This window comes from Macrotis lagotis, chromosome 4, assembly GCF_037893015.1.
Source record: "Macrotis lagotis isolate mMagLag1 chromosome 4, bilby.v1.9.chrom.fasta, whole genome shotgun sequence".
NCBI classification, from domain to species: domain Eukaryota; kingdom Metazoa; phylum Chordata; class Mammalia; order Peramelemorphia; family Peramelidae; genus Macrotis; species Macrotis lagotis.
Window position 1 is genome coordinate 171,204,373 of NC_133661.1, and position 23,902 is coordinate 171,228,274.

Genomic DNA, 23,902 nt, shown 5'->3' on the forward strand with positions numbered 1-23,902 from the left:
CGGGGGAGCAGTCGGTTGCTCTGGCTAAGGCGATCAGGAGGCTTGAAGCCCAGAGGACATGGGAGCAAGAAGGAAAGGGAAGGATGACCCAGTCATCTTTCTTGCCCAGAGAACTCCAGAGATCAAGAGGGAGGAAATGATAGGTTCTCCCCTCTCTAGGAAGTAACTGGGACTCCCTGACAGTGTTTGGTCCCGAACCAGTGCCGAAGCAGTTAACTAGTTCCAGAGTCCTGGAGTCCCTTGCCACCTTCAGAGGTTCGAGCTTGGTTGCCCTGCAAGGTTGACCCGACTCGGGCACTGGACCCAAAGCTTCCACTGTAAGCGCGTCCCAGGGCATCCCCTGAGGTTGTCCAGTGCCAGCCAGTGAGCACCACGACCTCGCCTCTTTCCTTCAAGGTCTAGTCTGGCAGAAGAGGAAGACAACTAAAAGGGAACGGAAAGGGCAGAAACCCCATAAACATGAGTAGGGCCGAGGCGAAAAGAGTCCCTTCACGCTCCCTAGCGCTGCACTGTGTCGCTGAGCACTGGCCCACAGTCCAAGCCGTACAAGGTCCGGGTGCAATGCCCTGCCCTCCTGGCCTCCAGTTGCTACTGGGCCTACAAACCTGGACTGTTTGAAGGCCCGCAGCTCAGGAGGCCGGGGCCCAGACCCGCGGGCTATAGCAAGATTGCGATCACAATAATGGGAGTCTCCTCCCGCCCCAGAGCCCCGCGCTTTGGGATGACCTCAGGTTTATGGCTGCAGCAAAGGGAGACGCTTCTCTAGAGACTGCAAGGGGCGCAGGAAGCAGAGAATGGGGAGCAGAGGTCAAAAGCAAGTAGGGGCCCAGGTACTGTGCCATAGAGTCCAATCAGGTTCAGGTGGACGTACCGATTTCACTAGGAAGTGAAAACGACCCAGGTTCCACGAGGCAGAAAATTCAGTCCCCGGTGCAGCAGGATTTTCGGATCGGATGTTCGCGGGTGGGAGAAGCTGGCAGGGAGGCCCACTGTCACAGCCCCGGCTGGGGCTCAGACCCCCGGGTACAGGCAGTGCTCCCTCGGCCGCCCGCGCTCTAGTGTCCTATTTCTTTAAAATAAAAGCTGCAAGCCCTAGAATTACTGGGATTACAGTGAGAGGGTATTGATCTGCAGCCGGCATTGTAGGATCAAGCGGGCAGGCGGATGCAGACACCCCCCACTCCCACCGCCTGCTGACGCCTAGTCCTGAAAAGCGCTAAAAAACCGTTTATAAATGTTTGATTTCAGACGCAGCACCAACACCTGCTGCAGAAAAATTAGCCCCGCCAGTGGTGATACAGCACCCCACCTTTTCCCATGTCCCCCATTCCCTCCCCTCCTCCTCCCACCTTTGACCATCCGAGAACATAACGCCAAAGACGCACCACCTTAATCTTTTTTTTTCCCTTTTCTATTCTTTAATTATAGGCATATAATATGCACATAAGCAACAACAACCAAAAAAAAAATTAAAGCGAGAAGGGGAAAGGAGGCCCAGCGAAGGCGGTAAATGCAGCTCTAATGCACAGATAGCTGACATCAACTTCCGTTAGCCAGCTCCTCGGGATCGAACCTTTCGATTGTAACTGGGACAATTTGCATAGTGATTCCCTTTCATAGCTTTCCCAGGTCCTTAACAAGCCCAGGCAGCTATTCAAATGCAAGACTAGGCTGACCAAAAAAAGAGCTACCGTACGACTGAAGGAGAGAAGATAAAAATCCTCGATTTTCTTGATTATTTTTCTTTTCTCTCTTTTCTCTTCTTTCTCTCTCTTCCTCCCCGTCTCTTTCTCTCTCTTTTCTCTTTCAGATTTAGCTGCGAGCTGTTTATTTATGGCTGGAAATGTGTGTGTGTGAGAGAGAGAAAGAATTGATCTTTCCTCGGATTTAAAGATGGAGCAAAGGGCGCTGGAGGGAATTTTTGGTTGCTTATTTTGCTTTGACTCTGCTCCCAAATTGGGGGTGATGGGGGGAAGGAGTTGCCTGTCCCTCCCTCCACCTTTCACCCCAGGACCGTCCTGGACCCGCACCCCTGAGCAGCTTGGGCGGACCCGGACTCCGGAGGACTAGTGCAGCAATCTGTTGGCTCGCCTGTTTCGCAATGGGAAGCAGAAGAGGGCTTCACAGAGGGGGTCACCCTGCCCCTTCTCTTTAAATGAGTCCAATAAAAGGTATCACCTGCGACATATTCGAATTCTTGATCAATTTTTCTTTAGTATGCATGCGTATATGTGTATTTTTAGGGAAGCAGGTTGTGGTTAAGTTTTAAGAAAACAAAATGAGATTTTCCCATATCCCCCCCTTTTCTTTCTCATTTGAAATTATGCAGATTGATTTTCCCCCTCCTTCCTAGGGGGCAATACTAGAATGCGAACCTGATCGGATGTCAAAGAGGCAACTTGCCATGAAATCCGCTAATGCACCGCGACTCACCGGGGTAAGCATATCTAACAGGAGCATGCGAAGGGAAAGAGACTTGGGGGAAGAGCTCAAGGCGACGGTGATCAGAAGGGCTAGTGAAAGGGGAGCGGTGACATTTGGCACCCAGCTGAGTTTAGTGGACATGCAAACAAGGTTTAAAGCTCTGCAGAGGTCAGCAGCCGCGTCATGAGCTCAGGAAGCAGAGTGGGAGCTCCTACCCAGCAGCAGTCCATTCGCTGCCCCTGCAAATGATAATTTCTCTGCTTTCGAGTTTTAAAAAGCAACTGAGCGAAGGAAGGGCTAGCGTAGCCTGAGTGCGCGTAACATACACGAAGCTCTTCAATCGAATATACAGCTGTTCCATATTTGTATATTTTGATGTGTAATTCTAGTGAAAGAAATACTGTTCTATGAAGATGTACCTGCATTTTAAAAATGCAGAGAGCCGGATTAAATCACGGAGTACAAATGACCATATGTGAATTTGTTGTCAGTTATTGTTAAAAAAAAAAAAAATGCCCTGGTTCCCTTGATTGAATAGTGTCTCCTCATCAACCGCAGTAACTTCATATTTTTAGGATCTGATTATCTAACAAAGTAGATATTTGTTTCCTCCGGTGTTTCAATGAGAATTATACAGTTGTCGAATGTTAACGCTGCTGCTGCTGTTTTGTGATTTTTTTTTTTAAAGATAAAAGAGAGATAGGTTTGCTTCCATGCGGGGTGGGAATGGAATAGAGGGGTTTAAACCGTCGAATCCACTAAAACCTTGATATCTAACTCGTTCTTCGCCTGATAGCCTCAGCAACTTGGTGCAATGAAATGGGCTTGCTGTGTGATATGTCTATTTTACAGATCACTCTTCTGAATAGTTTAGGTTTTTTTTTGGGGGGGGGGGGTTCCTTTTTAGTTTTAGTGTCTAAAGATAAACTCATAAAACCAGGAAGGATTCTCAAATGAGTTCTTGGGAAATCTGGAAAGTACTAGATGTATGCACTGTGTTTTCTTTCGCATCTAGCTAGAAAGAAAAGACAAATCCAATGGCATGTATATTCCTATATATGTATGTGTATATAATACAAATTACATATGGTATGCACCACTCGAATTAAACATATTAGGCAAATATGTAGGTAACTGGAGAAGGAAAGTAGGGAAGGGTGGGCCGCAGAGAGACAAATATTATTCTAGGAAAAGGGAGTTTGAGGCCTGAACTTTCCAGATTGAATGTCTGTGTAGGTCCAATTCCTCGGAATTCAGCTCACCACTTCTGGGCCTGTGTAGGTTGTCAGAAGGTACTTGCCCACCCAGCCACAATAGAGGTTCCTTGTTTGAAAGGATGTCAGAATTTTTTAACTTTTCATTTTCTTTTTAGTAATCCTTATTCCAAATTGAAAACATTAGTAATAAAAGGAAGAAAATTGTTGACTAAATTATCTCAATCATTGTGTTCTGCTTTTTTAATAGTTGATTTTATTTTTATAGTAATAATAATCAAGTCAGCACTAAGAGAAGCTGTTAAACAACCAGGAAAGCTAGAGAAGGTCTTTGTGGGCAGACAGATTTTTCATCTACTCAGCATCTGATGATATTTGGCGCTTGTAGGTATTGCTTTAGTTTTGTTGAATGGCTACAGTTCACTTCTTAAAACAGTAACTCAAGATGTAAGTAAAAGTGTTTTCATTTTTTATTGATCCTGCTTACATCTTTCATTATCCAACATGTAGCCACAACAAATTAGCGCTCAGCTGATACAGAGAATTCTACTGACAATAGTATTCGTTGGAGAGAGAATTCTAAATACTGGGCTTTCTCTGCACTTAGTAAGAACTGATAATGAAGGTTAGGCACCACTAAAAACTAAATAAATGAAATCTCTCTCCAGGAATTGGTGGTGATGTGTTCATTACATTCAGACATGCGGATGTGCATAAAGAAAGGCTCTTTTACAGTGGATTAGCTTGTTCTCTCTTGGAAAAGACCTGCCCAAGTAGAATTGGGTTTATTTGGTTTCATTGGCCTAGGTTCCTTTAGGGAACCTGATTTCAGTCCCTAGCAAAAGGGGGGGGGGGGGTGACCTGTAATTCTTGATCAACTATAAATAATACAATGGCCAAGTCTACATAAGCAAAGTGAAAACTTAAAGCATTTATATACCAAAAATAAAGTCAATTTAATTACCTTATACATTTTATTCATTTAAATAATTTTGGAAGAGGAGATGTTTTATTTGCTTTGCATGGATTGACCTGATAAATTGTCTAAATTAAATAAGATTCCTAGTCCAGCTAAGGAGATAGAATGGGTTAAGGTTATAGGATATCTGTTCTCTTGTCCCTGAACACTCAGTATGTTGTGAGACCTTGGACAAGTCCTCTTAGGTTCAATTTTTCTTTTCTGTGTCAGGAGAGGGTAAGATTTCATAATATCTGTTTCCTTCAAGTTTTAAAAGGCTGTTACTTATTTCTGTGGGAAAAAAATAGAGAATTTAGAGTAGAAATGAGAGAAGTTCCTATGTTTGTTTTGTTTTTAAGCAGTAAAGGCTGTAAGGTTTAAACTGGATAGCCACAAAAAAACAAAAAGTCAGCCTTCTATATGCAGAACTAGTCAAGCAACTGGGCCAGTTCTACCAGAAAGGCAATTTAAACTTTGACACACTTTGGACTTGGTCAAGAACTTTGGGTCCAGAAAACCAAGCAGAGAAACTGGGAGAAAAAAAAAAGATGAAGTAAAGCCAGGGCAGTGCCTGCCGTTGTCGCCCCTAAGAGGACTGATGTATTATTTATGATGGGGTTCAAGGGAGAAGTATAGAACATACGAAGGAACTGACCGTTGTCAGTAAGTAGGTTGAGGACTAATCTACACTATCTGCTGTGTCTCCCTTTCTCTGGCCCTTAGCTCCCACAAACCATTTCCCCAGGCTAAAGTCAGAACAGATTTGATTCCCTCCAACCTTGTTTCCTCCTCTCGGAAGATTCTCTACTGTAAAAGATCTGCTCTTGAAAGTTTGCTGAGATGCCCTATTGCAGATCAAACTTGGAGAAAGAGCTCTGCTAAGTCCCTAGCACACTTAGCACACCTAGGGCACCTAATATGGACATTTCTTTAAAAATAACTTGGAAGTAAGGCCTACTTCTGGGTGAACCTTAAAGGGCAAAACGGAAACAAGCAGAGAGCATCAATGAGCTGCCCCCAGGGGGAGCCAAAACCCTCCTTCACTTTGGGGGTGCTGTTTTTTTTTTAAGTTTTCTTTTGTTGTTGTTGTTGTTTATTTGTTTGTTTTAACATTCCCCAAACTATAATGTGACTTCTACCACTTGGCAAACCAAATACACGACTTGATTGTCCATTTTTGCTTTGCTCTTTTTTCACAGTGGTTTTTTCACACCCCTGGTCATGCATTTCTAGGAGGTTGAGGGCTCACTGGAGACTCCATATTGTCTTTAGTTTATACAGATCATAGAAATGACTGATGATTCCTTGATTTTCATATTGTTTTGCTATTTGTGGTGATAATAAATCTTTGCTGAAACAGTCACACTCTCTTCCATAGCCCCTCATTTGCCACACCAAAGTTATCTAGAAAGGGTGTGCCTCATGGCCATAGAACAAAGCTAATCTGTTAATCTGTGTAAACCTAATAATTGGATAGGAAACTTTAGCCTAATGGATACTATGATCTACACAACTCCAAGAACTTAGGCCAAAAGTTGTTCCAGTTGGGATGTGTGGTCTTTCTGTCTGTGTGTGTGTGTTTGTGTGTGTGTGTGTTCTTTTGGTACAGACCTTTGAATTCATCAGTGTGGAGAAACCTCTTCACTTAATATGATGGGTAACTCAACTTCAGTTTATAGCCTTAAAGGATTACCTGTTACATTGAAAAGTTACCAGACTTATTCATTATCATCCAAGTGGATGTCAGAGTCAGAACTTGAATCATGATTTTATCACTAGAGAGTTGGTCTTCTATCCACTATGTCACACTGCCTCTTTGGTGTTTCTAAATGGGAGGCAGAAATAGATTTTTAAGAAGTGTTGATATAATATAGAAGCTACTGACAGGTGTGGTTATTCTTACTGTAGTCATTTATGTAAATTTCCATACTTATGTGAACTTGTGGAGAATACAGATTAAACACATTCATGAAAACTAACCACAACTTCTTGAATACAGACTAAAATAAGCAAATCCTTGTCTACTGCTAGCCAAACCTTTGTTTCTGGTCAATAAATGTTTTCACGTTGAAGTCTGAAGAGCTTCATGAAACCTTTGAAGAAAGAGACATGTGTTTGCAGGGAACAGAAACCTTTGTAGTTAGAGAGAGGTTGCTTGAATTTCAGGTGAGGATTTTACAGTTTAGGACTGTGAGGCCATTAAAAACAGTTTTGTAGGATTTTTCCTGCCACAGAGATAGAACTAAGGATTTGGGGAAAGAAGGCCATGGAAAGCCTAGGGTTTTGAGATCAGCGTTTCCTCACAAGGAAGATAGCAAATTTTTGAAAACAAGGAGAATCAAATTAACCAGGGAGATAGGGATGAGGTGAAATAACCACCGGGCAGTATTTCTCCAGAAAGAAGTCCCACAAAAAAGGGAGGAGTTTATACACACTTTACAACTACTATCAATGTTTGGGTTTTTCAAACTTTTGCCCTCACCATTGTTTTGAACAAAATGACCACCAAGGAGACAGAGGACCCACATTCAGAATGGTTTTTTAAACACCCCCTCCTTAGCCTACCTTATGTATGGGGTTTTTTCCAAGCAAATGAAACGAGCTGAGTTCTGTATTAAATTATTTTTTCCAGTCTTCTGTCTTTTTATGAAAATAAAAGACAACACTTTGTCATTTTTAATCATATGAGCAGACAATAAATCTAATTTCGATATTGATTTTTTTTCTAGAATCAAGTGGTTTTTGCAGTGTCTGTTGTGTTTACTTTGGCCAATAAGAGCCGTTTTCTCAGAGATTATGTAGCATTGGGGCTTTGTCTATATTGACAAAATGAAGCCGGGTGCTGAACAATTATCAGAAACATTTACTTGATCGGTGTGGACAACCAAGGTGAATGATTATGAGGAGAAAAATCTGCTTTTTCCGCAGGAGCAGATTGTTAGTGGGCGTATGTGTTTGCACGAATTACCCGGATAATTACCTCCGAGGGATAGCCACTTCAGGGCGACCAGCGGATAATTCCATAATTCTTTGGTCCTGAAGTGGCTGGTGCTTAGACCTACTATAGTGAAGGGCAGTTCTTTTGTTTAAAAAAACAAACAATCCTCTTTACATAGTCAGAGATTACAAATCCACAATCTAGTTGAGCGTTTGGAGATTGCAGGAAAAAAAAAAAGATGTTTTAGACTGCTTTGGAACGCAGAACTCTCCGTCCCTATTAAGTTCTTCTGGAGCAAATGTGCCAGTTCTTACACCTAAGGTATAGATTCAGGATTGTTGAAGGCCAAGTTGATAGGTCTCCGTCGCCTTTGGAAAGCCTAAGAACCTCAGAAGAGAGAGAAATAACTCCCTGTACTATCCCGAGTTCTCTTATCCGCTTCTCTCAAAGAACATTGAGGTTTTTTGGTTCTCAAAAAGATCACTTTAAAATTAGAAGCACACACACACACACACACACACACACACACACACACACACAGAGACACTTACGGCAGTCTAACAAACCAAACAAGGAGAAATCTTGTTTATCTGAATTTGGGGTGGAGGAGAAGAAACGCAAATAGCCTGTTTTTTTTTAAAGAATCTGGATTTTCTATTTTTTCAGAGATCCAACTAGCTAGATCTTTCACTCTAAAAGGCTGGAGTTGGTGTACCTCTCCTTCAGGTTGACAATCGGGGCGATTAATATACCTCATGTAAGGGTTTTAAAGAATTGAAATAAAATAAAACTTTTTTCTTGATTGTTAAAGGGTTAGAGGGTAGAACCAACCACTTCTGCCTGAGGCCAAATGTTGTCCATCAATTCAGTTACCGAGACCTCTTTGGTCATCCGTTACTGAAACTTCAAGGCTGTTTTTTGGTTTCTTTGTTTGTCGTTGTTTTCGATTTATTTTGTTTGGTTTTCGATCCTTTTTGTTTGGGTTTGGAGGAAGAAATGGGGTCTGAGTGGCGTTTCTTCCCAAACTTACAATGGTTGGCGAAGGTATGGAAAGAAAGAAATAGTGAACCCATTTTCCAAAGTTGGTGAACACATTCAGGTCAATCGCAGAGCAGAACATAAGGAACCAGGGTGTACCCTGAGAATCCAGGACGCGAGGCCACTGGGGTTCAAGGCACGACTGGGGGAGGGGACGGGGCAATGATATGGAAAGCCAGAAAGCAAGCAATGAAGAGAGCTCTGGGGCGGTGGATGACCCCCTGGGTCTGACCTTTCCTGCTGCTCCTCTGGGGTCATTATTTAACTCTTCGTTCTCCACAGGCCTCCTGATTAGAAGTCTGAAGCCCTCCGAGAGGATATTGGGTCGTTGTTTGGTGACAGACTTCGAGGGCAGAGGGCAAAGGGAGAGAAGAGTAGCTTTCGACTCATTCCGTATAGGAAGAGAGAAGATCTCTGGTTGCCAGAAAGAGAACTCCTGGACCCTGATGAAATGAGACAGCGAAGACGAGTCTTGCCCAGTGGAAAGAGCCAGGGCTCTTGTGGAGAGTACCAGAAAAGCTAAGGTTAGGAAAGTCGAAACCCAGCTGCTAAGACCCAATTTAGCCTAGGTCCTTGAAACTGACCTCCTGGAAGGGAAGTAGGCGAGCGAGGTGGATGAGCCTTAGGGAAGTTGTCTATCAATTTCTCTCTCTCTCTCTCTCTCTCTCTCTCTCTCTCTCTCTCTCTCTCTCTCTCTCTCTCTCTCTCTCTCTCTCCCCCCCCCCCGGAACTACTTTTGGTACCTATGTTTTCAACTATCAACAGTATCTTCCCATTCCCCCCCCCCAAAAAAAACACCCTCACTACTCTCCCGGGTAGAGCAGGTTATCAAGAACTCGAAAAGCAAAGAGCAGCATAGTAAAGTCGGAGCCACTCGACTGACTGAAAGAAAAAGCTGGCAGGTGAGGGTAAGGGAAAGGGGGGGGGGGGGGTTGTCATCCAAAAGAGTGGCTTTCTTTGATCTGGCTCTAAATACTTTCTAGTAGCCAAAACTACTCTTGAGAAAGTGGCACATCAGAGGCCGAAACCCAGGACGAAGCAAACCGCTGCAAAGCCCTTCAGAAATCGTGCCCCCTTGGTGGAAATACATGGGCACTGACGAGGTGTGTGTCTATCTGCTCCTTTCTTGGGTCGTCTTCCATCTGCTAGCCTCGGCTTCGCTCCCCAGGCCGCGCACAGATTAAACTTAGCCGCGGGGTTGCAGGCCAGCTCTTAGGCCTTGACCCCGGGCAGGACTCTTCTGGACCTAGCTCAGATTGCGCAACCTCACAGCTTTGGTCTATTCTATAATGAAGGGATTGAAATCGGGCGCCAAGAGAAGGCTTCCGATCTGAACTGCTTCTAACTGGACTGCGGCTTCTGTAAGCAAGGGGAAATAGAATGCCCTGAGTCCGACCTGCACTCTGACCGTTCTTTTCTCCTTTTCAACAGATCAGCGACCTCCCTCCTGTTCAAACACACACACACACAGTCCCTGCGGGCTAGGATTTTAGTAGTCTCCCAAGCTGAAGGCCGGTCAGGGAGGAGCCGAGAGCGTAAAGTTCAAATGCATCAGAGTCTGAAGTCATTTTATCCGGTTTCATAAATAATTTTCTTATTACACTTAAGCCCCTTAATTCCTGCCCCTTCCCACTTTATTGCGGGGTTTCAGCAGATAAAAAGTTTCTAAGTCGGCTCGGTTGTTGTTTTCCTCCTTCCATCATTAACATCATTAATATAAGCTATCAATAACCCTGTCGTTTGGAGCATAGTTTCGCAGTATTGATCCACATAGCTATTCATCTCTGCCATGCAAGACACGGAATAATTTTCGCATTACAGTAGCTTGGATTTGCTTTTAATTCATATTTAAAGCTGCAACTGGCTCTGTGGAGCTCTCTGCGAAAGACTAGAGGCGCCTAATTAATAATAAGTTAGAAACGAAGGAAGGCACCGGCGAATAAATAATTAATACAGACATCTATGTCTCTTTGAATATTGCTCCTTTAAAAATTTAGACTTACCAGGACCATATTGTAAGTCTGCAATTTATATTGTGGGGATGATTTAAGAAAGCTATTTTTTTCCTTGAAATACAATACTAAATTATTTACAGTGTTTTGCAAACCTCCTAAGTTCCTTCATTACCTAACCCCTCCGGTTTGTTTCTTCCAGGTGGAAAACACCAATATAGGGGATGGGGGAATCAACTCTCCACAAGAAACCCTAACCAGACTCCAGCTGTGTTCTATATGAGTCTGGGAAGGAAAGGGAACAACTGAGAATTGAGAGGGGGTTAGGGAGAGGGACTAGGAAGGCTGGGCCCAGATATGTGGAATTCCTCATCGGGGTTCAGAGTTCAAATTCTTGGATAGAGCTGTGTGCTTTGTTAGGGAAGAATAAAGTGAGGTTCCAAGATTTACTAACAATCAACCAGTGCAGGAGACCTTTGGATAACCTTGTTCTTCCAAAGAAAAGATACCCATGGCTTTGCTGGAGGGGAAGTTCAGAATTGTAGATAAACTGAGGAATCCTAGAAGGAAGACTTCATTTCAGGGAAAAGGAAATGGAAAAACTCTAGGGATCTCTCAAGCTGGGCTAAGGAAAAGCTTCCTTGTAGGAAAAGACTCCTGAGGTCAAAGGGTGAGCATCTGAGTTAAAGAAGAGAGAAGGGTCAAAGAGGAGGAAATAGTCAAATAAAAGGTGTGAGAAAGACTAAAAACATGATGTTTGGGGTTTTTTTCTTTGATTAGGTATCATTAACAATATTGATTTTTGTTGCTGTTGCTCAGATTAACATATGTTTAACATAAAAATCCTGGTATTAGTCAAGTACATTGTAATCATCTTGCTGAAGGAGACTTTTCTTAGGTAGATGACAATTATTCTGAAGAAACTTCTTTTGGAACAGTTGGGAGAACAGAAAGAAAGCCCAAATTCTTTAAGATCATACATTCAGGTGAAAAATCAGCCTATGGAGAAGATGATAGTTATAGTGATGGGGATGGCAAGATGATGTTCCTTCTTAGCTATATGCCTCTCATTGAAAAATAACTAAGCTACCTACAGCCCAAAATGTGGCTGTTGTAGTTTAAGAGATCATTATACAGATAATTATTGCTGCTCTCACCATAATCATTGTGATGGTATTCCCTAAAGTTATAAAACAAGTACCAACCAGGATTAGAGGAGGGGAATCATTCTTTAAATCAGTATTCAGCCTTGGAGGCTGCTCACTCTCAATTATTCAGTTAGAATAGCTCCTCTTTCTTTCTTCCTGTTGCCACCCTGGCATGTTTTTCTGTGATTCCTATTGACAACTGATCATACTGATCCTAGATTGGAGTTTCAAGACTCCAGGAATCAATGGACCAGGGCTCTTGAGTTCTAAAATAATAATGCCTAGAGGCCTTCATCTTACCTCTCAATTCCCCCCCACACACTTCAATCTGTCCCCATTCACCTAAGTACCTGTGGCCAGTACTTTCTGGGTCCCCCATTTCCTACTTCATTTGAAGTACTCCACAGGCACAGAGCACACTACTTTTCATCCTAGATGGAAGAAAGACTTAATAAGTAACCAGGACTGGAAATCCAACTGTTTCCTTCACCTAGAAGCTAAGAATTTCAGAAATAGAAGGGTGAGGTGGGATTGAAAAAAAGTAATCACAAAGTACAAGTCTTCTACAAGGATGTTGATATAGGACCTATCTGCTTAGTCACATCCTCTTGAATGTGGGGTGAAGAGTGATCTTGTATATGAGTAGAGGGAAATTTTGCATATGGGTGAAAGGACACCAGGAGAGAGAACTCAAGTCCTTCTCTTCACATTATTCTTCTTTCTTTTAGGAGGAATAAATTAGGTCTACCCTTGCCTACTGCATACCTGTATGTGTTTTGTGATCTATCTGAAGACATCAGATTTCAGGTACCTATTTAATATATGGATTCCTCATTGGGGAAATAGTAGAGTTCTGTATGTCTATTTGAACAAATGAGATCAAATTGCATGCATCATCCCCTTATAGGATTAGAAATACTACATATGTAAATGCAATACATAAGTCCTTCTCTGAAAAAGATTTATGGACATCAGTTTTTACTGTATGAAGGTAATAAAAAAAAGTCTCTTTCTTATGTAAGAATATAGTTGATTGCACAAGGTACAAGTGAAAGGGGGTATTCCTGTGCACTTTCTGTCATCGGCATGGACTTCTCTCTAAACAAGGCTGGGATCCTAGGTGGACTCTCTGTGCTAGTCACCTGATTCTTGGACTAGTGATGCTGAAATTCTGCTAGCCACAGAAGCCACTCTAGGCCCCACAGGGTGTAGTTTAAATAGTATTGAATATACCGCTTTCTGGGGAAGCAGGCGCCAGGGAGTCCCACAGCCTGGGTAAAGAGCATGGAAGGGGGGGGGGGGAGTAGGAAAAAAAGAAAAAGAAAGGTAAGAAGAGGGATGGGGGGGACAAAGAACTGAAGGAAGAATAGAAATGAAAATGGGGAAGGGGAGGAAAAGGTTATGCAAGGAATAGGGGAAGGGAGAAAGGAGAAGAGAAAAAGGAATGGAGGAAGATAATAGGGAGTTGCAAAACACAAAAGTTTCATTTTTAAATCTTCTAGGTGTCTGCGGGTCAAATAAAGACAAGGGCGGTTAACGATTATTCTGTTAAATCTATGGCACTTGACTACACAAACACTAATTGATTAGACACCGAAATGATTTGTTTAAAGAGTTTTTCCCTCCCTAGTGCAGCTCCTCCAAAGCTTCCCCTCTGCGTTACCAACTGAAGCTGCTAGAGATGATCACAGAAGGGAACAAACGCCCACCCGGGAGGAAAAGACAGACTCTTTAAACACTAGAAGCCTCTTAAATGGGGGCGCCTTGAAACTCTCTCTACGTGAAGCTGATTGCCCGGGCTTTGACTACAGCTGCGGATCCCCAGTTTCTGATGACCTCAGAATACTCTGAATCTGACTGGGAGGTAGCCGACACTTTTGGGGGAAAAAATGTGAAGTTTCCCTACTCCTTTCCCCATCACACCCCTTTTAATTCTTTCTCTACTACAGGCTTTCTTGTCCAGAGATTTCTGCCTGGGTGAATTTCTTCTAAGATCTGTTCCAGTTCAGGAATACTCGAGATTGTTCACCTAAATCGAAGTTTATTAGAAGGTTAGACTTAAAAGGAGTTTCGAGTGGAATTGAGAGAAAGCAGGGTGAAGTAAGTTTCATTAAATCATTATGGAGTGCGTTTCATTAAATCTATTCTACCTAGCAGGACACGCAAAAAGTCCTTCTCGTCCATTATACAAATTGCTAACTATTTTCTCAGCACCCATCTTCCTATTGACACGTTCACAGAGATCTAGTCGCAACCCTAGTAGAAACCCGGAGCTTTGTCCCTGACAAACCCAGACACTTATCTGGAAGGCACTTTTGAGTCAAATAGTAGATATTGAAGGGAGCCCTACAACGCAGTGTTCCTTCCTTCCTTCCTTCCTTCCTTCCTTCCTTCCTTCCTTCCTTCCTTCTTTCCCTCCTTCCTTTTTCTTCCTTCTGTTCTTTCTTCCTTATTTTTTAATTAAATCAGGTTTGAAAGACTTCTTTCTACTGGTTCTGTGTTATTTTTAAATTTAAACTCTAATATAACCCAGGAAAAAAGACATGGGAAAACTTAGTGTTGACTGTGGGTGTGAAGACAGCAGAGCTCCAAACATCTATCTCCTCTTCATCCTTAATGCTCTTTCACAAGAGAACCATCCTAGAACTTCAATTTGCACTTGGCAATGTTAAGACTGTTAGCTGGTCAGCCAGATCTTAGTCACAGAGTTTGCTTCTGAGCCTTGAGCAAATGTCAACAGCAGAGAGTGATTTAACCTGGAAGTGTCATAGGTAAGTCAGAATTCATCTGGGAGATATGGGAACTTTGGCATCAGTACATGGAACAAGATCCCTAATGATAACCTTAAACAGCCCCAGTCTGAACAATGTGTTCAGACGTTTTTTTCTGACCAGAAGAAGGACCCTCCAAAATGATCAAGTTTGGAGAACAACTTTCTCAAATTGTTTCCCTAACAGAATGATTTTCTTGACCAATATCAGGAGGATATTGAGTCTGTTTCCTTGAACCTGAGGCTGAATGACTTAATACCTTTTCTCTCACCACTTGAAAATGGGAAAAGAAATTTAAGAATATCAATGGAAGAAAGGGAATTTGACTCTAATATATTCCCTTGCCTAATATTCTTAAAAGGAAGGAAAGAAAAAGAGGGATGGAGAAAGAAAGAAAAAAAGAGGAAAAGGAAAAGAAATAAAAATATAGGAAAACTAATAGGAATATGGATAATAAACTAAAAGGGAAAAGTTAGAGGAAATACAGAAAAAGGTCTTATATGCTAAGCAAAATGGAAGACAAAAAAAAGAAAAAAAATCAACTGAAAACCTGCCATCCTGGATTAATTGGTTTCTATTGATTCTCTTTTTTTATCGGGAGAAAAAAAGTATATGGAAAGGTATATGGAAAAGGTATGAGGTTCTCTTGTGAAAGAGCAATAAGGATGAGGAGGAGATCGATGTTTGGAGCTCTGCTGTCTTCAGACTTAGAGTCAACATTATGTTTTCCCATACTTTTTTTTTTCTGAGTTATATTAGAGTTAAATTACATAATAATACAGAACTAGTGGAAGGAAGTCTTTCACTTCTAAGGAGTGGAAAGAAGTAATTTTGAACAAATTTTAAGAAATGTTTTTCAAAAAAAAAAAAGAAATGTTTTTCCATTAGCAAACTATCAGAATTTTTTCTCTTCCCAGTAAATTTCTTTATTTTCTTTCTAGTATACATGTACCCCCCAAAAAAATAATTATACTTAACATCTAAGGAAAACAGAATTGTAAAAATTTCAGGTATTAGAACTCTGAGGTAAAAAAAAAAATTAAGATCCAGAAATGCTGTTATCAAGTTTTCAAGCCACCATAAATCAAAACACACACACACACACACACACACACACACACACACACACACACAGACACACAGACACACACACTTTACTAAAATGCACATGACTCCTAAGGATAGTCTAGCAAGGTTAGAAAATTTGAATGCTTGACCCTTTCTTTATCCCTTTTCTCTCCCCCCAACCCCTACCAAAATATGAAGGAAAATTTACCCATTAAAAGAACAGTCAATTTCTCTTTGGAGAAATAGCAACAGCATAATAAAAATCTTAGTTCCCAATATGCCAGCACAATTGTATCCTTAATAGTGATTACAGTGTAACTTTTCTTGCCTTAATGACTGCAACGTCCTTGAAAACTTCAAAAGTAATAATAAAAAGCATCAAAATTCCCATACCCTGTTAATCAATTCTTATTGCATAATGTTGTACTTGAGTAGCTATCTACCTTGCCCACCCTAAGTCCCTGCACTGCCTACTGGACATTTTAGAGAACCCAAAGAACTGGGCTTCATCTCAAGGTTTTCATTCGCACATTGTTCTCAATCCAAGAACCAATGTGCTATATAGTCTTTTCAATTATGATCCTCAGGACAAGCTTATTTTCTGTTTTTCCAAGTCTGTCCCTCCTTCTGATGTCTATTTCTATCTGTTGCACCACCATTCACCCAGTCTTCCATGCTTGAAACTTTGATGTTATATTTGCTATTTTTCTCTCTGGCCTCTCATGTTCAATTGGTTATCAAGCCCTATTAGCCCTTGCACCCCCTCTAACTTAGAATACTCATTTCCATTTGTATTGCCACCACCTTAACATGAATCTTGAATATTAAGTATTCAGTATTAAGCATCCTCATAATATGTCTCTGCCTCCACTCTCTCCCAGTTCCAATCCATCGTCCATATCTCTGACAGACCAAATCTCCTTTGTTACTGATCTGATCGTGTCATTTCTCTGCTCAAAAAACTTTAGGGAACTACATATTACCTACTGAGTTAAATTCATAAGCATCTGCTTGACATTCAAGTCCTTCCACTATCTAACACCACCCTACTTTTCCATTCCTATCTGCTACTAATCCCATGCCCTACAATAAAAAAAAGGATAACTCCCTCCCCAGAATTTCATCCTCTTGCTTCCATGCTGTTTCCTTTCCTGCCTTTGTCCATGCTATTCCATTTGATTAGAATTTCAAATTTTCTTCTGTTGAATTTCTTTCTACCCTTTAAAACCTATTTGAACTACTATTTCCTTAAATCCTTCCCTGCTTTAAAGTCTATATGAGCTACTATCTCCTTAAACTCTTCTCAAATCCCCACCTCCAAATAGGTTATAACCTCCTCTTTCAGATCCTACATAGAACTTTGTTTTGTACCTCTCCAAAATGCTTGCTATATAATGGTGTTAATGTATTGTTTCCCTGCTATAAGCTCCATGAGGGCAGGAATGTATCTTATCTAAATCTGATACAAGCACCACCAAAGTTCTTAACAGGGTTCTGCTCACTAGTGGGCTCTTAATAATACATTTTCTTGTGTCTCTGTTTGTTTGAAAGAATACATTCAATGCTTTCAACATCTGCCTAATTTGTCTTTAAGACCTAGGGACTTCTTTTTAAAACAAAAAAATATGCTTTTCATACAGTTATATAAATATTAAAGATCCATTGGAGAATAGGTGACTCAATGTTTCTTCTGAAATGTTCTGAAATTTGGTATTCATAATTTTTTGAATCTCTTACTTCTAACAAGATCTAACATTACTTCAGTGGAGAAAAAATAGGTAATTCTCAAGGGGAGGCATTGTTTGACTGTTATTTGGTGAATTTCAGTCAGTCCCTTTATCAACTATTAACTGTTTCATATTTTTCTCTTTTCTATCCAGGCTTCAGGAGCATCAAGTTCACAGTCATTTCTCATCACTTCTGAGACCTGGTATGAACAGTGTGGCTTGTATGCATTCCCCTGGAAAATTATCTTCTAACATTTACTAAATACAAATATATAACTTATTCTTATTGGTTCAAAACATAAAATGTTGGTAGTAACAAGAGTTCAATCACCAGAATTTCTTTTTCTTTTCATGTTGTGAATATGTTTTACATATGGGGATAAGGGGGAGCACTATCATAAAATGTTTTCTTTAATCTGTTTTGGTTATGAAAATAAGCTTTCTTCTTAATAATATATATTTGCATAGTGTTTTGTCTCAGACTCATTATCTCATTTGATCCTTAAATACAACCTTTTGGGATTGATTTATTATCTTCATTTTACTGACAGAGACCCAGAGGCCAAGTGACTTGCCCAAGGCCATAGAACTAATTAGAGACCAAGCTGGAACTAGGACCCAGTTTGACAGACTCTTACTTTTAAATTAGTTGCCTTTCCTAGAGTATTGTGAATTCACATTCTGGAAGTCTTGCCCATCCTCAAAATAGTCAACAATAATATCCCCTAGTCACACAAACTTACAAATCTGGTTTTTCATTACAGAAATTTTGCATTAGAAAACAATTTGAAATTTATGGAAACTGGTGATGCTTTTAAGCCCCTTCCCTCTTCCCTATAAGTATTCTAAAGGGTTTGAGGAGCAGGTAATTTTAGGGGCCAAAGGGTGTTGGATTCTCAAAGAATCCTGTTTAGAGCTGTTAAGGATCTTAGAGGTTATAAAGTTCAACCTTCTCCACTTAGAAATGAGGAAACTGAAGTTTAGAAGGAGGAATTGATTTCCCCAAGGTCACACAGTAAGTGATAGAATCAGAATTTTCACCCAGGTCTATTGAATCCCAATTTGGCATCTACACCACAATGTATAGCCATTTGATACACTGTCAAGAATCATTCATTAAACTCATAAAGTTAAACAAATAATACTTCACTGACAATATACAAATTACTTTCTTGTTCTTTTATTTCTTTCCTGCTCATTTTAAGGAAGAATGGGAAACCCTCCTTCCTTATTCATCAGCAATATTATCGATAGCCCTTCCTCAAAATTGGAAGCAGGTGATGTTTTTTAAAGCCTGAATGGAAAGTCAGTCATTCTCTAACCATGGGATGTCGGTGACTAAAGAAATATTTGAAAAAAATATGAACAAGACTTCAAAAATGAAACTATTTCTAAACTTGCAATGCATCCCTTCACAAATAGCAGCATGGTATAGAGAAATGAAATTGAATTAAATCAAACATAGGATGTGTCCAATAGTTTTATTTGGATAACCCCCCCTTACATAAAGTTATTGGGATTGGGTTTCACTCACACTATTTCAGTTCTTTCTAAGTATCTCTGACAGAATCTAGTTTGGGGCCTTGCATAAGTATTTCAGGATCAAATTTTAGCTACACATAAAGAAAACTATGAAGAATTTATTCATTTAATAGTATTTGCCTTTTTCTTTTTTCTCATTACTTTTAGGAAACAAGTTATCATGAGGACAAATCAATCTTTTGGAGGGTTTTGGGGCAGGGGGGAAATGCTTCCAAGATAGATGACTGCAACATTATCCTTTACAAACCCCTTTTCTCATAATGAGGTGAGGAAAATACACATGAAGAACCTAATAATTTTCATAATGCAATATTCCACAATTATCTTTTGAGCCACAATCTAGTTTGTGTGCAGCATAGTGGTTACTACAATGATTTCATGGTAGAAATTTAAGGAACCTATATTCACACCTTGTCATTATTTCCAACATAATCATGATTGTATGGTGAGGAGGAAGTGATTTGCAAAACTTTAAGCAATTTTTCCAGTAATATGAGAGGATCATTTTATTGTCACTTTATTATTTGGATTTGGGATTATTTATCACTGTTCTTCTATTTCAAGAAGGGCCTAGGTAACATTACATGCACAAGATGGGAGTAATCGCTGAGATTCTAATTTAGGAAAACCTATTGAGTCTTTGATTCTATTAAATCAGCTAAAATGGTGAAGCCCGAGCCAAGGTAGGAGATTTACTATACCTGGAAGAACAAAATCACAAACTTTTCTACCTGGGTTTAGAACAAAGAGAAATCCACTACCTCGATTATAAGGCTACCTTTTCTTTTCCTCCAAGTTTACTCAATGCTGGTGGTGGTCCCTAGGAAGTAAAAAAAAAAAAAACCCTATCTGTGCAACCAAAACCATCTACTGTTATCAGTCTTCCCCTTTCCCATGTCCCAACTCCCACCACGCTTCTCAGAACCTTTTCCCACCCATATGTAGACAACACCTACAACTCGGAGGGGGTGGTCTTTGGTGGGCTCTAGTTTCTATGTAGTCTGGTCTGCTTCTCGTGCTTTTTCTGGCACAGATTTCAATTGAATCCTACTTTTTAAATCTTAAGTACCGCCTACTTAGACCAATTTAAAAAGCCCCGAAAGGAGTACTAAAAACTAAAAAAAAAAAAAAAAAAAGACAAGAATTTACTCCATACCCACGTGTTCCTAGACTCGGGATATAGGAATTCTGAATCCGGGCGCCATTTATTTTCCACCCAACCCCCCCTTCTCACTAGTTGGGGTGGGGGGGGCTGTGTCCCCGGCAAGGCCTTTATTGTTCATAGGCAGACAATGAGCACATCTGTCCATTCTCTAAGGGATAAAGGCACCTAAGCAGACACAGCTCTGCCTTTTGTTTTGTGACCCCCTTCCTTTTGTAAACGAAAGAAAACCTCGGCATGTGGTGGACTGGCGTGCTCCCTCCCCTTGATAGAGCCTCACCTCTACCTCATCACCCCAAGTAATGCCCAGGTCTATCTCAACTGTGGAAGTGAGGTTGGCTTGGAGGAAGGGAGCAGAGGCGCTACTGAGATGTCATATTCCCACGGGGTTCCTTTAAAAGACCTGGGTTTGGGGCCAAGGAGTGTAAGGGAAGAGCTGGAATCTATTTTCAAATCATCATTTTCTGAAACTCCTTTCAGGAAAGCGAAGAACTTTTCTCTTTGGGGATGGATGAGGTCTGGGCTGGAACGAGGACCCGGACAGGCAATAGTAGCTGCTTAGAGGATTGGCTGGCACGGGATAAAATATCCCCAATCTCTCCCTTCTTCTTCTGTCCTTGAGCTCTGGGCAGTAGCCTCTTTGTGAGGACAGACTAGCCCAGCAGGCAAAGAAAACAGGACAATGGCCAGGGGGACTGACTGAGCCCTCGGCCGGGGCGGCTGAGGGCTAGGGTGCCTTGCCAGGAGCTTGGAGTTAAAATGAAAATTCGCCGGCGGTGGGAAACCAGCATCATCCCCCCCTCCCCCGAAAATGCCAAGTCATTGGAAGAGGGGACACCCGGCTAGCTACAGAGATAATGACTGAGGAGGGCTAGAAGACACAAGACGGCTGGAAAGAACTAAGTGCCTCAAGTCACCCCCACCCCCATCTCCCGATCCCAGATACCTGAGCCCCACCCCCAAGGCCGGGCGCTCAGAGGAGGGCAGGCTCTCAAGTGCCAGTCCTGGCACTGCACCCCAAGTCTAAGGCCAGGAAAACTTATTCCCCTTCCCTTTCAGCCTCCCCACCTAGGGCTGAGATGGGGGTGGGAGGAAGGAGAAAAAAAGAGGGTTGTCAGAAGTCCTTGTTAGAAGGTAAGGGGGAGGATGAACCACCAGCCCCCACCCCCTCCCTTCTTTCCTTCCACAACCCAACCCGGGTCAAGAAAAAAAAAAATCAGACAAATTTTAGGATCAGTTCTCCTCTCGGTCTTCTCCACCCCGCTCCACTCCACCACCCTAGCCATCCCCAGTCTTTTGACAGCCCCTCCCCCTCCCCTTCCAGCCCAAGGCCCCGAGGCTGCCGTGATAAGAGGGGGTGGGGATGACTCGGCCCCTGGGCCCCAGCGGCCCGAGCACAAAGGTTGGCGGCCTGGCCCGACCTCCCCTTCCAGGAGCTGGGAGGAAAAAGCCCTTTCAAGTCAGGATACGGGCCTGAGCCCAGCCAAGAAAACAGAAGAGAACGCGCCTCTCCCGCTGCAGCTGCAGCTCCAGGCTCCGCTCGCGCTTTCCCTCCTCGCTTTTTTGCATGTGTTTGCGACTCCCCAGCCGGACTCTGATAGGAAGGCTGCCGGCCCCTTCCTTAATATGTATGGGGACGTCACCGGCCGGGCCCGGCACCGGGTGGGGGGTGGGGGCCGCGTCAGTGCGCATGCGAGCTGTCCCCCAGAGCAGCCGCGGAGCAGCGGCCAGAGAGTCTGAAACAGTACAAGAGACATGGCTAGAGATGGCGAGGGACGCAGCCAGACACCAACCACGGCTGCCGCGGGGGCGATTTTAAAGGAACCGGGGGCCTTATAATTGTAAAGAGGAAAGGGGAGAGAGAAGGAAACAGGGGGCGGAGGGACAGTGTTTCTCCAAAGCAGCTTAACATTATTAAAATTAATTTTAAGGAAGAAAGCAAAGAACGAGAAAGGGAGGTGGGGACGAGAGAGAAGGAGAGAGAGAGAGAGAGAGAGAGAGAGAGAGAGAGAGAGAGAGAGACAAACACAGCGCAACAACCCGCATCCACCAGATGTGAAGACTTCCTCCACCTTTTCCACTGCCCGGCCAGATAGATGTTTTGTCCGCCGGGTCGCACGAATCACGATGAACGCGCAGCTGACGATGGAGGCGATTGGCGATCTTCACGGGGTGAGCCATGAGCCGGTGCCCGCCACAGCCGACCTGATGAGCAGCAGCCCCCACCACCGCAGCTCCGTAGCCCATCGCAGCAGCCACTTGCCCGCTCATCCCCGCTCCATGGGCATGGCTTCTATCCTGGACAGCGGCGGGGACTACCACCACCACCACCGACCCCCTGAACACGCCCTGGCGGGGCCCCTGCACCCCACCATGACCATGGCGTGCGAGACCCCTCCAGGTATGAGCATGACCAGCACTTACACCACGTTAACCCCTTTGCAGCCTCTACCTCCCATCTCGACCGTCTCGGACAAGTTCCCACACCACCATCACCACCACCATCACCACCACCACCCTCACCACCACCAGCGGATCGCCGGCAATGTGAGCGGGAGCTTCACTCTCATGCGGGATGAGCGGGGACTAGCGTCCATGAATAACCTCTACACCCCCTACCACAAGGACGTACCCGGCATGGGCCAGAGCCTTTCGCCCCTCTCGGGTTCTGGTTTGGGGGGCATTCACAACTCCCAGCAAGGACTGCCCCATTATGCCCATCCGAGCGCCACCATGCCCGCTGAAAAGATGCTCACCCCCAATGGCTTCGAAGCCCACCATCCCGCCATGCTAGCCCGGCACGGGGAACAGCACCTCACCCCCACCTCCGCAGGCATGGTACCCATCAACGGCCTCCCGCACCACCCCCATGCCCACTTAAATGCCCAGGGTCATGGACAGATCCTGGGCACCGCCCGGGAGCCAAACCCCTCGGTGACCGGCTCCCAGGTCAGTAATGGAAGTAATTCAGGGCAAATGGAAGAAATCAATACCAAAGAAGTGGCGCAGCGGATCACCACCGAGCTCAAGCGGTACAGCATCCCTCAGGCCATCTTCGCTCAAAGGGTGCTATGCCGCTCGCAAGGGACCCTCTCAGACCTGCTGCGCAACCCTAAACCATGGAGCAAACTGAAATCCGGCCGGGAGACCTTCCGGAGAATGTGGAAATGGTTACAGGAGCCGGAATTCCAGAGAATGTCAGCGCTCCGGTTAGCAGGTGAGCCGGGAGGGCGGAGGAGCAAGTTAGGGTGCTGGGGAGACCGATAGAAGACTTCGCATTTGACCTGGTAGAGTTAGTTGCGCCTCCGCCTAGACAAGTCAATACCGGGACGAAAATACCCCCGATACGCGGCCTTTCAGGTCGGGCTGCTTTCCCTCCCATTTCCCAGAGCCCTTGTTTTTCTCTGAAACCCAAACCAGGCAGTCCCAAGAGCAGGTGCCCCTGGGGCTCGGGCTTCCGGGGGCTGTGTAGGGAGACAGGGCTGAGAGAGGCTGTGGCAGCCGCTGGAGAACAGCCGCGATACCTGCCAGCTGCCCAGCCTACCCATAGCGTGATCTCGTGTTAAGTGCTCGCGTGTATACGGGTGAGTATTATTGTAAAGGTGCAATCATATTGTTCACACGGGATAAATAATCCAATGCCCTGGGCTCCAATCCAGTACGAGAAATTCGGATTCTGGGAATGGAACATACTAGGAGAATGGAACATGCTCTGGGTGAGATGCGCAAAGACCTCACGTCTTTACTGTCTCGAACCTACATTCATTTATGTAGAGGAAATCACGTCCTGCTTGAGTTTCTACTTCGTGTGACCAAAGTATTTCATAATTTACAACCGCTGGTGTCCGATTCTAATATAAATAGCAATGGTCGGTGCAAATATGTCTTGTCTAGTGAAGATTCATGTATGTAATTATGAATGCTCACTCTTTTCCTCCTTTTCTCTGTCTTCCTCCGCTC

The 23,902-nt window shown here is 43.3% G+C and overlaps 1 protein-coding gene and 1 long non-coding RNA gene across 5 annotated transcripts in view; both read left to right on the top strand.

The window, feature by feature from the left end:
* Positions 1–629: 629 nt before the first annotated feature.
* LOC141521765 (uncharacterized) lies at positions 630–17,695 on the top strand. Of its 4 annotated transcripts, XR_012478053.1 has the most exons (9): positions 630–830; positions 1,811–2,171; positions 2,354–2,437; positions 8,855–9,096; positions 9,556–9,675; positions 12,401–12,479; positions 13,303–13,536; positions 13,622–13,772; positions 17,392–17,695. It is a non-coding gene; the product is annotated as an uncharacterized LOC141521765 (long non-coding RNA). The 4 variants fall into 4 exon arrangements; XR_012478054.1 differs by lacking the exon at positions 630–830 and having other exon boundaries at positions 1,125–2,171; positions 2,330–2,437; XR_012478052.1 differs by lacking the exon at positions 630–830 and having other exon boundaries at positions 1,125–2,171.
* A 4,052-nt stretch (positions 17,696–21,747) lies between these two features.
* The window catches only part of ONECUT1 (one cut homeobox 1), a 56,377-nt gene continuing 54,222 nt past the window's right edge, over positions 21,748–23,902 (top strand). The window contains exon 1 of the mRNA XM_074234647.1: positions 21,748–23,159. Coding sequence (XP_074090748.1) covers positions 22,070–23,159 — 1,090 coding nt within the window. The 5' untranslated portion in view covers positions 21,748–22,069. The remainder of the gene's footprint in view (positions 23,160–23,902) is intronic.